The sequence below is a fragment of the Chanos chanos genome, chromosome 7 (assembly GCF_902362185.1).
Source record: "Chanos chanos chromosome 7, fChaCha1.1, whole genome shotgun sequence".
Taxonomy (NCBI): Eukaryota; Metazoa; Chordata; class Actinopteri; order Gonorynchiformes; family Chanidae; genus Chanos; species Chanos chanos.
Window position 1 is genome coordinate 11,876,475 of NC_044501.1, and position 16,316 is coordinate 11,892,790.

At 40.7% G+C, this 16,316-nt stretch overlaps 1 protein-coding gene across 1 annotated transcript in view; it reads left to right on the top strand.

Annotated features, from left to right (window-relative positions):
- kcnq5b (potassium voltage-gated channel, KQT-like subfamily, member 5b) overlaps window positions 1-16,316 on the top strand; it is an 89,568-nt gene that overhangs the window by 66,341 nt on the left and 6,911 nt on the right. The window contains exons 3-10 of the mRNA XM_030779835.1: window positions 1,058-1,184; window positions 5,995-6,170; window positions 7,668-7,793; window positions 8,741-8,851; window positions 9,406-9,501; window positions 10,752-10,846; window positions 11,963-11,989; window positions 15,824-16,047. Coding sequence (XP_030635695.1) covers window positions 1,058-1,184; window positions 5,995-6,170; window positions 7,668-7,793; window positions 8,741-8,851; window positions 9,406-9,501; window positions 10,752-10,846; window positions 11,963-11,989; window positions 15,824-16,047 — 982 coding nt within the window. The remainder of the gene's footprint in view (window positions 1-1,057; window positions 1,185-5,994; window positions 6,171-7,667; window positions 7,794-8,740; window positions 8,852-9,405; window positions 9,502-10,751; window positions 10,847-11,962; window positions 11,990-15,823; window positions 16,048-16,316) is intronic.

Consider the following 16,316-nt stretch of genomic DNA (forward strand, 5'->3'; position numbering starts at 1 on the left):
CAGGTTGACAAAGAGCATTGGAGGTCGTATTAGCGCTATTTAAAAAAAAACAACAAAAAAACAAAACTACAGACATGGTGCCCAAAAACATCTCTGTTCTCCATAGTAATTGTGGGTAATGTGGTCTTCCTGCATGCCAGAAGATGTAAACTCTTTTCACTGCAGTTTCCATTTCATTCCGCATGGAAAGTGCGATGTTAGGATTATGGGAAAATTAATCCCATTGTCATAACTGGATTTCAGTGTTTTCCCCCACCAGTGCAGGCCTTCTAATGAAATCAGCACTCGCTGACAGTCAGTTTATCAGATTATAATCTCTTAATGTCTGTATTACTGCCCTTCATCACTTCTCCAGGAAACAGAAGAGCATGACTCAGCGGCATTTTGATTGGTGCATAACATAATCTTGGTGTAATACCACGCTCATAGATTCACTCAGCGGCTCAGACATCTCCAGGGTGTTAAAAGTTGTTTACTTTGATAAGTAAGAGAGCAGTTTGTTGTCTGTGAGTAATGTGGTATAAGTAATAAGTCATATAAAAGTGAGTAGTTATTCCTCTATGACTTGTTTACCCGGTGATTTTCGCTGTTCAGTTTTTGGGCTGTTGAATGAGCTTTCCTAAAAATAAGTAAAAGGCTTCTTCACTTAGTCATTTACACTTATAAAATCTATCACCAGCTGATTGTTGTGTAGCTCACTCTTAATTGAAGCCCATTCAAAACTGAAAACCTTTTAAAATGCTGGCTGTAATTGTTGTAAATGTACATGTTCTGAAAATTAGCTGAAAGGTTGACTATGGTATAAAAAAAGGGTTACATTTGGAACATTATGTAATCATTTGCCTTGTTTAAAAGGGTAGAGGCAACGTGAATATGCGACAGCTTAAAACCGACTGAAATGTGGGGAATAATTTGTAGGACATAAATGGACAAAAAGAACTTCAGAAAATCTTGTGAATCTGATATCACATTTCCAATGTCTGTCTCTGTCTCTCTCTCTCTCTCTCTCTCTCTCTTACTGTCTCTCTCTGTCTGTGTCCCTGTGTCTTCCCTGTAGGAGTTTGTAATGATTGTTGTCTTCGGGCTGGAGTATATCATTCGGATCTGGTCGGCCGGCTGCTGCTGCCGCTACAGAGGATGGCAGGGGCGACTGCGCTTCGCACGGAAGCCATTTTGTGTCATAGGTGAGCGGTCCTGTAATGTGTTGAGTATCAATGAGTAGTTACATGAACATTTTAGTACAGAAATGTCACTTGAATTCATGTATTATGATTCAATTTTGACTACGCTGGCACTTGAAAATCACTTTGGTCATCTGAAACTTTTTACTGATTAAATTTTACATTATTTAAATCAAAGACGGACATCCAACATCTAGCAGCTGAAAAATGTAGAAAATGTCAATGGACTATAAATGATCTAGAAACTATTTAAAAACTTTGTCAGAGACACATACCCACATGCGTGAGCAAGCTGTGTTGTAAGAATGGGAACACAAACCTATTCCTTCAGAGGAAAGCAATCTGTAAATGTTTTAGGGACCACAGTTTCATAGCTGGGCTCAGTTTCAAGATTAAAATTTGAGATGGTTTTAAATAAATGAGATTATATTAACTGTCCAAACATTCCTGAGTTGAGACAATTGATTTGACCTTTCCTGAATGCGTTGAGAGAGAGAGAGAGATAGAGAGAGAGATAGAGAGAGAGGGAGGGAGGGAGGGAGGGAGGGAGGGGGAGAGAGAAAGAGAGAGAGAGAGAGAGAGGGAGCATGATAATTTTGCAGTCAGGCATCAATCACCTGCTGTGAGCCGGAGGAATTTTAAGTCATCGCCCATGTCAAAGAAGACACAAACGCTATGGTCTCGGGAGGTGCCTGATCCCTACTCTTTACTCTCCACATGCCTTTGACATATTTCACACAAAGACATTTACATTTACACATCACTCTGATCATCCAAAATTTATGAATGATCACAACAACTTGGCAAATTGGTTAGAAACGATATCGAGCTGAGGTTTCGACCCGCGGCCACGCAGACTGTGTCACAGGCACCCTGACAGTTTTTTTCGGAAGTGGGTCGTTGCCTTCGTCCGGTTTCTCGCGGTTTTTGTCTCACCTAATGTCCTTGTTGGGGTTCATTCAGTTGTTTTTTTTTTTATGTTTTTTCCATCACCTTCTAATCCTCATTGGATCTTAAGCTGCTTACCCCAAACCGTCCTGGCTAAGCAAACCCATTCTCTGCTCCAATCTGGCATTCCTGGTGTCGCCACACGCAAGCTTCTGTGTATGACTCCATATTACCCCAACCACACAGACACACACACACACACACGCACGCACACATACACACACACACACACACACCACTTAGCCTTTTTTCCTAGGAAAACAAACTGAAGCGAAAAGATGGTGATGTCATAATGAAGCCTTACACGGCAGCCAATCTAATTTTGAGCTGAACCGAAACGAACCCGAGTTTCAACCCCCAAGTTTCGTTCCTGTGCCCGTTTCTTTTGGCTCTGCTCGACTCAGCTGGCTCACTCTCTTGGAGTCTATACAAAGTTGAGGTTTTTTTTTTTTCAGGGTTTTTTTTTTCTGCACAACTTGTTTGGAGTGCAGACTCATTAGTGCTTCACTGTATTGGCCTTGTAATGAATTGCCTCAGCCGACGCGTTTCTGTGTAATGTATTGGCCCACGGTGTTCGCACTTGTCCCTGCTCCATTGTTTTGAATGGGAAACTGTAAGGTTAATGGGTGACATTAATAATAGGGGTATGGAGCTGTTCTGTTTTGCGCGGAATAGAGCTGTTTTTTTTTTGTGTTTTTTTTTTGTCCGTTGGATGTGGTCCGGATCACCCATGGGATAGTGTTATTACCGTGATGGAAAACAATGGTCTCTTTTCATCTGAAATTAAAAGAGTCAACCCTCATTACTTTTTCTGCACTGCTTGCTACGTGTTTTCTGAGACTGAAAGAGCAAAATGAAACTATGAGAAAGTAAAAATGCCCTCTCAGGGCACAAACATATTCCATATAACTTTTTAATTGAGTTATTGTCGGTAAGGACGTTACCTCTTGAAAAACTGACGACCAGCTTCTGTTGTGTTTTCAACCCTGTTCACTTATTTGAGTCAGTACAAATAGCGATGCCATATTATTTTCTTACAGTGTAGTGGGGTACAGTGGTAACGTACTTGTGATAAATTGCTGCTTCCAGTCATGATTTATTTCCATAATTCAGTAGTTTCACTGTAGACTTTTATTGCTTATATCCAGGGCTTAATCCAGTCTCTTGTAAAATGTCACATAGGTTTGTTTGGATTAGGGGTAATTTATCAGTTGCTATAGCACACACACACACACACAAAACTAGTCGTCCATATTGAGTATAACTGTGTTAATAGTATGAGTGGTTGTATTGGCTCATGACTGTGTGGCTAAAGGTGCAGAACTCTCCTCACCTCCCTGGGCTGTCAAAGAGGCTGTATCTCACTAAACCACACGGAGCACGGTCGTTACGGGCAACACTCCATTAGACCTAAAGGGCAGAGAAGCACATAAATTACTCTGGACTGGAACCAATTTGGTGTTAAGCTTTCATAGCAGGTGATTTGTTTAGTCGAGTCATTTTAAGATCATTAGCGACCGGATATTTCGGCACCCCCCCCCCCCCCCCCCCCCCCCCCCCCGGGGCCATATAAGGGTCGGAGGGAAATGGACCCAACTGACACGTTTGACAAATGAACATCAGTCGCACTTTCCCAGAGTTCTGTGTGCTCGGTCCAGTGGCACCACGTAAACATATTGAGCTGTCGATAAGGTTCGGTTCACGTGACCGTGAGATGATTTTTTTCAGAATGGATTGAGTCGTCCGTTTCAGGATGTGCCCTGTCTGTTTGAATTTAGTTTGTTTTGTTTGGTTTTGCTCAATGAAATTAAAGGAGTGCCCTGTTTATGGTCTGGAATGTGATCTGGCTTATTTGGTTCAGTTAGAGTGGAAAATTAATGAATGGCTTTTAAACCAATAGAGTTTAGGTCAAGCAGAGTGTATACTTTGTGTGTGTGTGTGTGCGTGCGTGTGTGTGTGTGTGTGTGTGTGTGTGTGTGTGTGTGTGTGTGTGTGTGATTTAACTGCCATCTGACAGCTGAACACTCTCAGGTCACTGGCTCTCTGGTCCTACGCATTAAATTCACCAGGGTTAAATTAACTCTGAGAGAGTTAAATTAACTCTGTAGAGTGTTTACGTTATCCCATTACGCCAAGTGGAAGGTAACAATAAGCACCCTTACAGTTCATTTAACACAGGTTAAATTTTGTGCATTTTACTAGTTTCAGTTCAGTATACACCAAATATGGTCTGGTCTCAATGGCTCTGAATGATACAGCATCACACACAGTGTGGTTCCAGTCGTGATGAGCTCTTCAGATCAGATATGCTGATACACTAGTCAGTCTCTCATCACACTTCCACATCCACTATTAATGGGGAGAATATGAATTGTGCATAGCTTCCCTATCTCTCACATTTTTCAAAATGACATACAGTGAATGGAGCCAAGAGTTCGAACAGAATCCTCAGATCCTTCAGGAGCACAAAAAGAGAAGAAGACACGAAAAAGAGAGAAGACACTCTAAAACTCTTCAAGGAGAAACAATTGTTTTGGGATCCAAAAACCTGTGCCATATGAGACAATTTTAAAAAAAAACTCATAGAATATTCTTTGTGAAAAAACTGTCTTCTATTTCATTATACTTTCCTAGCCTGATATCTCACAGAAGTGCTGTAGGGGAGGGGAAAAAAGTGGTGGTCTGGTGCGTGTAGAGACATGATGTATTTTTCATGGGGTCCCTGCATCTCTGTGTGGTTATGTGCAGGTCAACTACTCCATGATTTATGGGCTGGTGCTCAAGTGGACACTTAACAGACTGTCAGCATTTCCTCTTCATCGTATCCCCCCCCCGAGAAAACCCCCAAAATGCAGTCAGGACATTGATTCCACACGCACAAAAAAAGCATAACATGTCATCGCAGCAAAGGAACCTTCTAAATAAGAAAAGAAACCTTTTTTTTTTTAACATTCTCCTCTGTTACAAGTTTTCTCCGAAATTGGTCGGTCGGTTAAGAAAATGTGGATTAAGAAAAAAAAGGCAACAGGAAGAAAGGAAAGAGGGGAGGGAAGAGAAAGATAATGTTATTCCTTTCTGTTCAAGCCCTGTGAGTAGTTTATAGTGTTTGAGGGTTTAGTGCCATTCTTCCAGTGGTTGTGGTTTCCATGTGAACTCCTACTGTCCTTCCCGCGTCTCTCTCTTTTCTCTGAAAAACACGGGGGTGGGGATGGGGATGGGGGTGGGTGGTGGGGGGCGGTTGGAAATGGGAAACCGCTATCTACCCAATTACATTTCACATGCAGAGTAGGGGATGTGTTCCCAGGCTTCTATTCTATAAACATTACGGGAAAGATGTCCATCTCAAAAGAACCTCGTCTGATGGCATGAACAGTCACAGCTACGGTATGGTGCTCTGACTTAAAACCGCAAAGTTTTGACAGTCCGTTTCAAATAAATCCTCAGTTATACAGGAAGGAGACTGAAAGGGGAAAAAAAAAAAGAAAGATCGTGATTGTTTCATGCTAACGAGAAATATTTGAATTGGTAACGTTTTCGGTGTGCGGAGTTATTTTTTCTTATGCCTGAGCGGAGGCTTTCAAAACTGTGTCTGATAAATCGGCAGATGGGAAGTAGTCTTAAAATTTTGTTTACTGAGCTCTAAACATGTTTAAAGTAGGAAAACTAAGAAACGCTCATCTTGTTTAATCCTAGGATGTGCCTTTAACTTTGTATACCAGAAGCTTGTCCGTAGTCCTCATAGGCACTGGACATAAATGTCCAGTCCATAAACCAGAACCTGGGATGTTGCTTTCAGGGTTTTTTTTTTTTCTATCATGTCTCAGTTCCTAATCTGTCCTTGCTTCTCCCTCTTTTAATTTTTCAGACATCATTGTGCTCATCGCCTCAGTTGCCGTGGTATCGGCAGGCAGCCAGGGCAACATCTTTGCCACATCTGCGCTGCGCAGCCTACGCTTTCTGCAGATCCTGCGCATGGTGCGCATGGACAGGCGAGGAGGCACCTGGAAGCTGCTTGGCTCTGTCGTTTATGCACACAGCAAGGTATGCTGGGAAACGGAGTTCGTACGTCAAGGATACAACGCTTCTGGAATTCATCATTCGCAGAGACAACAGTGCAGAGCTGGGATGTATCCCTGTGTATCTAGTGAAACCAAGTAACATTTAGGCAGATGTGGCCAGGATTTTAAACAATGATTAACCCTCATCCTGAATTATGTCAACACTATCCCTTTCAGAACATGGTCCATTTTCAAGGGTCTTGGTTCCTGGAGGCATTTCTGATTTCAATCCAGAACCATACACTAATCTGTGTTATTATCTGTTAGGGATTAGGCCTCTAGGGGTAGGCAAACAAATTCTGTTTAGGGATTAATCTCAGTTAGTGATTGCCTCTGCCTGGTATGAATAAAGAGGCAAAGCTGTGTCAGTTGTAGGACAGAGTGACAAGGTGACCAAAAGGCCATTGTTATAGTAAGAGTATACCTCCAGTATACCTCCCACAGTTTCTCTGAATTTTTGGACCTAATAGGTTCTAATCTGTTGAGCTCTTAAAAATGAAGACTAAACTTATTTTAATCAGTTGATTTTTTTTAAGGGTCCCACCAGTGAAGTTGTAAGAGCCCTGTTTGTTTGTTTGTTTGTTTGTTAGGTTATAAGATTTTCAGATTGGCCAGATGGTGGCGCTATAGCACAAAAGTAAAAGCAGTTTGTACCATAGCTATAGACTTGTAAGGACTAATACCAAAATCATATTATGAGCTGGAGCTGAAAATTAAACTTATAGGACTTCTTTATATCTACCATATTGAATTGTCCTCCATTTTGAATTTTTTCAGAAATCCTTTAGGCAATCAAGCCTAGTAGATATGGCTTTTTTGAGAGAATCAGCTCTAAATTCTAAATAGGCCTAATCTAAAGAAGTCCATGGTCCAATTACCACTTCCACGAGCCAATCAGCTTTCTGGAATTTGACCAGTTGGTTGGGCTACCGCACTATAAAACTGAAAATACATGTAATCCCTAAAGGATTTAACCAGTCAAGTTAAAACTCTTCATACCTGAGAAAATGATTTTGTCAGGTCAGTTGGTGGTGAGACAGTTTAAAATCTGTGAAAGTTACCTTATACTCCTCGTTGTTGTTTCTGTCACTGTTTAGTGGTTGATGTTATTGCAGTCTAGATACAAAAAAGACTGGATACTAACAAGACTGGATCCTATTGTAGATACCACAAGACTGGATCCTATTGTAGAAACCACAAGACTGGATCCTATTGTAGAAACCACAAGACTGGATCCTACTGTAGACACTACAAGACTGGATCGTGTTGTAGAAACCACAAAACTGGATCCTACTGTAAACACTACAAGACTGGATCATATTGTAGATACCACAAGACTGGATCCTACTGTAGACACTACAAGACTGTTCAAACTATATAACTGATGTCGCACACAGCTGACCGGTTACAAAGCTATCCCTGTGTGCATGCAAATTTAAACCATTCTGACTGTCAAATCTGTATTCCCTCCTTTCTGTAGGAGCTAGTCACAGCCTGGTACATCGGCTTCCTGGTGCTCATCTTCTCCTCTTTCCTGGTCTACCTCGTGGAGAAAGATTTTAACAAAGACTTCACTACCTATGCTGATGCGCTGTGGTGGGGAACGGTGAGTCCTCTCCTAACCCCCACCCCCCCCCCCCCCAGCCCCACCCCCACCCCAACCCCAACCCCCCATATTTCGATTAATCCACGAAGAAATGTGGATGGAAGATTCCTGGTCCACATTCGTCACGAAGCGAGGGGCTTCTTCCAATCACAATCATGCGTCCACATAATGCTTTGAGGGGCTTATTTTCTTTGGGTAACACACTGCGATTAAAAGCTCATTTGAACAACAACCGCCTGAACAAAACGTCAGTCAATGACGTCCAACGCTTTCGCGGTATGAGGAAAGAAAAACTGAAACCTCTCTGGATAAATATTAGTCTTGTCCCCATTAGATATCATTTTCATATAGACAGAAGAGTGATAAATGCCTGAAAACCAACAGGAATCTGCTCTGGTCAGGCTTAGTGGTGCTGAATAGGAGAACATTTTGAGTAAGACTCATTTAGTTACTCTGCCAGACCAACTGAGACAAACAGACAGAGAGGGATAAAACACACAGTCTTAGGACAGGCCAGAGAATACACACTCTCTCTCTGTCTCTCTCTCTCTCTCTCTCTCTCTCTCTCTCTCTCTCTCTCTCTCTCTCCCTCCCTGTCTCTCTCTCTCTCTCTCACTCTGTCATACACACACACACGCACACACACATGGAGGTGGTTCAGTATAATAACAGGTTTTCAGCAAACACAAGCAGAAAGCATGTAATTGCTGTTAATCAAGACATATTTAAAGCTTTCAGTGAAGTCTGGCCAAGGCTTTCTTTTTAAACACTCTTCTACTTTGAACACTCTTTTGTGTGTTTTTAATGGTAACTTAATGACACAATTTTCTCTTTTCACTGATGGTCTTACAAATTTGACTTTACATAGAATCAATAGAATCGCGTAATGACAGTAATGATGGTTAATGTAGTTTTTTTAATGGATAATTTCCCCTTGTGTTCCTCAGATCACCCTCACCACTATAGGTTACGGAGATAAAACTCCCAAAACATGGACAGGCCGAATGCTCTCCGCTGTTTTTGCCTTATTGGGAATCTCCTTCTTTGCCCTGCCTGCGGTATGTTTCACACACACACACACACACACACACAGACACACACACACACATGCACGCAGAGTCGCCTTATCATTATAATGACATGCAATATACACACTAACATAACCATTACTCATACACACAGACACATAGGCACAGACACACACATAAAAAGACAGTCACGCAGTCATTACACACACACCCACACAAACAAATACGTTTGTATTGCTGTGTTTACGTATTCAGAAACAATACAGCCTCTGTCACCGTAACACAGTACTAATCCAAAAAATGAGAATTGAAAAAAAAAAACGTTAAGAAAGAACAGTAGGCTAGGCTAGGCTACTTAAAATGTGTAACCTGTCATTTTAAAGAGTCTGAATGAGTTACACGAAGGGTTTGAAATTGGATCTCCACATCAGAACTACACTCCATGTTGTAGTAGGCTCTCTTGTAGTACAAACTGTAAGGTTGCCAAGCATGGTGTCTGCTTAGCGGCTGTCAGCAGGAGTTATGTCGCTGGATAACAAGCACAGCCTTTTGCTGTGAACTGAGAGGAGTTGTTTGTCTTGCAGGGGATCCTGGGCTCTGGTTTTGCTCTGAAGGTGCAAGAGCAACACCGACAGAAACACTTCGAGAAGAGGAGAAACCCAGCAGCCTGCCTCATACAGGTAGCTCAGTCAATAATAATAATAACAACAACAACAGCAGTAATAATCATGATAATAATAGTAATAATAATAATAATAATAATAATCATAGAGATGTCATATGTTATTGGTGTTATGCATTATGCCCTTATATTACAGCAGGCTGTGAGTTGTTAAAAAAAAAAACAGTCTTAGTGTTTAGATAAATTAGCTATCATGGGAGTGCTTCATCTGTAGATCAGTTTAGCAGGAAGGAAAAAAAAAAAGGTGATGGATATGGCTATGGACATGAGTGGTTTTTCCCATTGAATGTCTTGTTCACTTAATGTGTCCTCATACCCTCTCCACCCAATAGAGGAATGCATCACACGCAGCTTGAACTCCTCCATTCAGGATCTGTGATGCTGCTTCAGTTTTAGTCGACGACAGCTCCCTCTGGTCTAGACCACACTGTGGTTTAGAATGAGAGTTAGGCTAAGAGTAAAGGATTAGCTATGCTATATGTTGTTTGTTTGGAATGACTATGTTATGTCTGGTGATGAAAAATGAATGGATGATTTGTTATCTCATAAAGTCATGTTTAGAATAGGGGGGGGGGGGGGGGGGGGGGCTTCGCCAATATTTTAGTTCCGTCTGTCAGAGTGCTTATGAGCCACTGTTGCCAAACCTCAGACTACACAATGTAAACTCTTCACTACTGACACTTAGATCCCTTACGTGTTTGTGTGTGTGTGTGTGTGTGTGTGTGTGTGTGAGAGAGAGAGAGAGTAAGTGTTCACAGAGAGAGTGTTTGCGTACATTGTGTATTTTTGTGTCTGCATGATGCGTGTATGCATAGTACAGTATATATGTATATATTCGCGTGTGTTTATGTTTGTGTGTGCGTGCGCGTGCGTGTGTCTCCTCATCATGCTTTCCCTACACTGTGTCAGGCTGCGTGGCGGTATTACTCCACTGATGGTAGCAGGCCCTATCTGGAGGCCACTTGGCGTCACTATGAGACCGCACTCCCCTCTCTCAGGCATGTATGGGTGCCTGCGCCTCTGTCCACACCTCCATGACTCGTGTGGGGTTTACTAATCTGCTTTTTTTTTTGTTGTTGTTTTCTTTCTTTCTTTTTTTCTTTATCCCTTTTTTTCCCTTTGGCTTCGTTTCTCTCCTTCTTCCTTTCATTTTTTTTAAAAATTTTTTTTTTTAATTTTGTCTCCTCCTTTTATTTTATCATTTCCTTTTCCCCCCCGTTTTCTTGGTCCTGTATATTCTGCATGCAGTGTGTTTGGCGTAGCTATGCAGCTGATGAGAACTCGGTTTCCATAGCAACCTGGAAGCCTCATTTGAAGGCGTTGCATACCTGCAGTCCTACAAAGTAGGTATAACCTTTGGCAGCTGGTGTTGTAGTTGGTGTCTGTGTCTCTTATCATATATTTTTCTTTCTTTTCAGCACTTAGTGTTAAGAGTTCCTTTCTTTTCAGTTCTTAATGTTAGTACTTCTTTTCTCTCTGTGTATTTCTTTTTCCTTCTATCTCTGTCTTTTCTCATCATATTTTTTTCCTCTATTTTTTCACAATGCTTTTAATTAGTCTCTCACAATATGCAATTTTGCTCTTGTAGTTTTTCATCTTTAGGGAAAATCAGTTCACGGCCATCAAAAAGCTCAATATTGTCCAGGCTCACTGACTGTAAGCCATAGCTGTCGTAATTGCCTTCGAGAATAATTCGATCGTAATAATTCAGAGAAATTCACAGACAGAGATTAATGTGGTGATCTAACAGATTTAGATAGAAAATTCCTAACAACCTATTGTTAACAATCTCTGTCACACTCAGCCAATCAGATATAAAGAGGACATAATACATATATTTTTAACATACATATATTTTTCATATTTGCCTATTTAATTTTCAGTCGTGGAAAGATCACCAACACTGTAAACCCTAAAAGTAAAACCACCTGGAAGTTGGTGCCTTTGGTAGCCATCTGCTGAAATACACAAATCAAACATAGTAGCACAGTTACACAAGCAGGAACATAAAAAGTTTTTTCACTTGAGACATAGGCCTTTATATAGAAACATTTAGCCAGATGGTCACCTGTATCAGAATACCTTACAAGGTTTTTTGCAGTCATTTCTGTGATAGAGCCCGACTGTCTTGCTTGCCTGGGAATGGTGCATTGATGCGCATGTATGCTGACAGTCACACATCTGTGTTGTTTGTCTCGTGGAACTGGCCGTTTTTTGTCCTTAGCTGAATTTGCTATCATTGTTTTTGTTCGGGGCTCATTTCTCTGCACAGAGATAAATGGCTTGACTCACAGAAACACTGTCTTCTTTGTCACTAAAACTTTTTAATGACCACGTTATACTTTTTGAATTGCTGTTTTTTTCCCCCCGTGTGAATAATTTTTGATATACTTCTTGATGGTGTAATAATATTGTTTTTCTTTTCCTCTCTGTCACATCCAATTTCTTCCAACCCAAAGAAAGGACCAAGCAGAGTCATCAACAAGGTTTGTGCCTTTTATTTACTATAATACATATTTACTAGATAATAATAATTTACTATAATAAATATTTACTATTTTACCATACTTACTATAACAAACATAAATTTTGTGACAGCAGGAGGGGACCTTTTTAGATTCTTGAAAACTATTTTATTGTATTAATACAAGTTCACAGAGCATTTATGTAGCATCTTTTGTCATATTTCAGTGATGCCATCACTGCGGTAAAGTGAAATATGATATGCCACCACTAGGGGGCTTGCATTCCTCACTGAGAGAGTGTCACACTAAAAGATGTCAGTAATGTCTTTACCTTATCTGCATCAAACCCATAGAAATGGTCCGTGAGAATGTGTTCTGTTCCAATGGGAGTTTAGTCACGTGTAACATGATACAGGTTCTTTCTTTAGCCATCACATCATACACAAGATTAGCAGGCTTTGAGAAAGTGAAGAGGGTCTTAGATTACATATGGGATGGCTAGCTTGGTGATGCTTATTAAGTATACCTTAGAGAAGAGCGGCAAACAGCACATCTTCGAGATTATTAACATCCGTGAATGCCACACTCTCTTTCTCATATCCTTTGCTTTGATCAGTGTTTTTTGGTGTGTATCAGGAGAGAGTGGTTTGAATGCAACTCATAAAAGGGAAAATAATTGCAGTGCATTACAGCAGCATATTTCATGTTAATGCCACTTAATGGCATTAGTGGGAACATTTCAGTCAATTACCAAGGGAAAATGAAGGGATCACAAATTCAAGCAGGATTGAATGTCATTACACAATAGTTATTAATGCATGGCTTTGTGAAATGGCTTAGATGACTCAGGGGAAGTAGGGAAGTGATAAGCATTCACATACATCTAAATGATAGCCCATCTGAACAGCATTAAATTAGAGACAACAAACAGAGTATCTGTGCACAAGCCCAGAGAAGTGCATTAGATGTCTGGTACATTCCCAAAAATAAGTTAGGATGAGTTTTTTGGCAAAGAAAGAGCTTGTGCAGTAGTTTGATCATTTGGACACTAATTCCTGAGTAATATGTTACCATTTGTTCAAAGTTTAGTTTCTTGACGTTTTTTTTTTTTTTTCACCTAGTAGTCCAGGGCAACAGCCTCCTCTTAGCTTGCTAACGTGACCTGAGCGCCATGGCTGTATTTTCTCTCCAGAGACTCTGAGATGGCAGCAGTTATCCTTTATATCCAACCGCATGTCAAAACAAGGGAAAGTGATCAGTCCAAAAACAGATCCAACAAGAAAAATTCTTGATGAAAAGTCAAGACTTTGGCGTGATGTGCCTGTGAAGCTTTGAAAAAGGAATTTGAGAAGAATATACAGGGTCTGTAAAGGCTGTTTTTGACTCCTTTTTTTTCACTGTATGTTCAGTTGATGAACACTTTAAAATGTCATAACATGGAACTGAATTTAAATTAAAAAAAAAAAAAAAGAAAAACAGCCAAAAGTTAGGAATTGTCATGGGTACCTAAAATTCAGAAATTCATGTACTTCAAGAGTGAACCTCTCACCATGAGATGGGTTTCTCTGCATGAACACAGAAGTTTTACCCCTTTGGAGACATTCCAGGGAAGTCTTAGGCATAATTCTGAGATTTAAATCTATAATTTCTCTGACTGTCATCAGAGCATGAAAGTAACATGAGGTGATGGAGGTGTCTGGTTGAGGGTTCTTCAACAATGTAAAATTGGCCTCAGAAGCTTTGAATGAGTTGGCTAATGAGTTACCAATTTAAAGAGCTGGCTATCTACTCCAAGATGAGTCACTAGCCATCAAGCTCTGCAAATCTAGCACTGAGGGTGTTTGCAGAAGTGCGCAACGTGAATCATCAACGTCGGTGTCTTTTCAGATGGCCACTGTTTTTCACAGTCCATTGAATTTAATTATCCTTCATGTACTTTTTTCATCGATGGTTAAAAAAAAAGAAAAAGAAAACAAGAGAGCTTGTTTGACCCCACACTGCAGCTTTGTGAATCGTGACTACGTCTCTATCTTCCTTCATTCCTAGTAAGGTTCTTAGTGGTAAACGGAGGCTCCTCAGGAAATTAAGCCCTGGGAAACATAGGTACAACGCCTCGTCGTTTTGTTCGCGGCTTTCAGTGGGAATGCAGACTAACTGCTGGTGCACGGACAGCTAAAAAGGGGCTCCCCCCCCCCCCCCCCCCCCCCTCCTCCCAGACCGCCCTTTTAAAAGCCTTTTGTTTTGGGTTTGAAAAAATTTAGGGGCATCCATTTTTTTTCACAGGAATAATGTGTGGTGTGCTTCCCAGAGTTAACCGTCACTATTTCAAACTGTTCCCTATACCAGCTTCTGTTAAAAAGATAAATAAATAAATAAATTTGTTAAAAAAGCATGAGAAAGAGCTACTTCAAACAAATTTTGGCTGATTTTAACCAGGTTTGTAATGAAACAATTATTAAACTCAATCTGGCCTTCCTTGCCTATGGCGTCACAACACTCTTTTACAACTGATTGGTTTTAGAACGCAATTACCCACAGATTGCTTTATCTGCTCTTATGTATACTTTACAGTGCACCACCACTTACTACTGTGAAAATTTTCCTTCAAAGGATCTATGGCTCTTAGTAAAATCTAGTCAATGCTTGGCACAGTCCTGCTGCCTGTAGCCCTTCTTGTCTTAACCACAATAAAGAAACACACATCTGCTCCCCAGTCAGAGTTGATGACACATATCCATTTCACACCCTATATTATATTACACATATTAAAACCATGTGCGCTGCCTCTGAGTAAATTACCTTTCCTAGCGTAAGGCCCTTAAATATAACTGTCTAAATTCACTTTAGGCTCTGTTAGTGTCTGATTTTTATAATAATGTCTTCTCTCACTTCAACCATTCTCCATCTGTGTAATATAAAGTAATTAGTAAATTAACTGCTGATTCATTAGTGTAATTACACATTAGGTTGGTAAGTAGAGCACTTTTGTCTACTGAGTATGACTAGGTTAAACAACACTTTTTTTTTTTTTTTTTTTGTTTTGCATGCGTCATCTACTCCGGAAAGATTGGTTTTAACTTGTAGTCTGTGCCTGCTGCCCATGCATTGCATGATACCATACAGAGATACACACAATACGCAGTCTGTTTACCATGGCTCTACTGTGTAGTGCTTCAGTGGCTTGTTGGGGAATATGTCATTTGAGATAAGAGCTTTGTACCACATTCATAAACAGTGCATAAAAATCAGTTTTGACCTTATTAAGTCCACCTTATAGGAGCGTTATTACTTAGAGAGCTCACCCTTAAAAGCTTCTATAGACATTTTTAGGCATGCTGAGTGACTTTGGTTGGGCTTGTGATGTGATGTACTGTAGACCTAACCAATCAGAAATCGAAGTGAAGAAATTCCAGTTTAAGCATTGTGACTTCTTTCCTGCAGCATCCCAGTGAATACTTGCTACACTGCATGTTTATTCTTTGATTAATTATGGTTTAGCCAGAGAGTATGTGTGTGTGTGTGTGTGTGTGTGTGTGTGTGTGTGTGTGTGTGTGTCTACGTGTGTGTATGTGTGTATGGACTGTTCAGTAAAAATAACTAATTATGGATACAAGAGTCTCTGAATGGACTTAAGTTGAAATAAGACCCGTACAGACCCAATGAATTTCAGATTCACTGGTGCCAATCAATAAGATCACTTGTGCTAATTTAGAGGATCCAGTGTAAATAACACCATAATAAAAATCTCTCTCTCTCTCTCTCTCTCTCTCTCTCTTTCTCTCTCTCTCTCTCTCTCTGTCTTTCTCACTCTCTTTCTCTTTCTCTCTCTCTCTCGCTCTCTCTCACTCCGTCCAGCGGTCAGAAGCTGAGTTTTAAGGACCGGGTTCGGATGGCCAGTCCTCGTGGCCAGAGCATTAAAAGCAGACAGACGTCAGTGACAGACAGACGTTCGCCCGGGGCTGAGATAAGTGCCGACGGCTCCAGCCCCGCTAAAGTCCAAAAGAGCTGGAGTTTCAACGACCGCACCCGCTTCAGACCGTCCCTTCGACTGAAGAGCCAGTCCCGCTCCACCACAGATGGTGAGAAAGTTAAAAATTGATTGGGCGATCAGAGTATCATCAGCACGAGCCCAATTTAAATGACAACTTCTGATAGTCGAAAATCACAAATGAATTCTGTTGATAACGTGTGTAATACTTAACCACCAGCTGCAGGACTCAAAAAAAAAAAAAAAAAAAAAGTCATTTCTGATAACAGCAGAGTGGTGATGTAAGGAGTATTTTCAAAACCGAAGTGTCCCCACCGTAGGGGTTATGTTCAGTCCAGATGGTGCTACTTTTTCCCATGA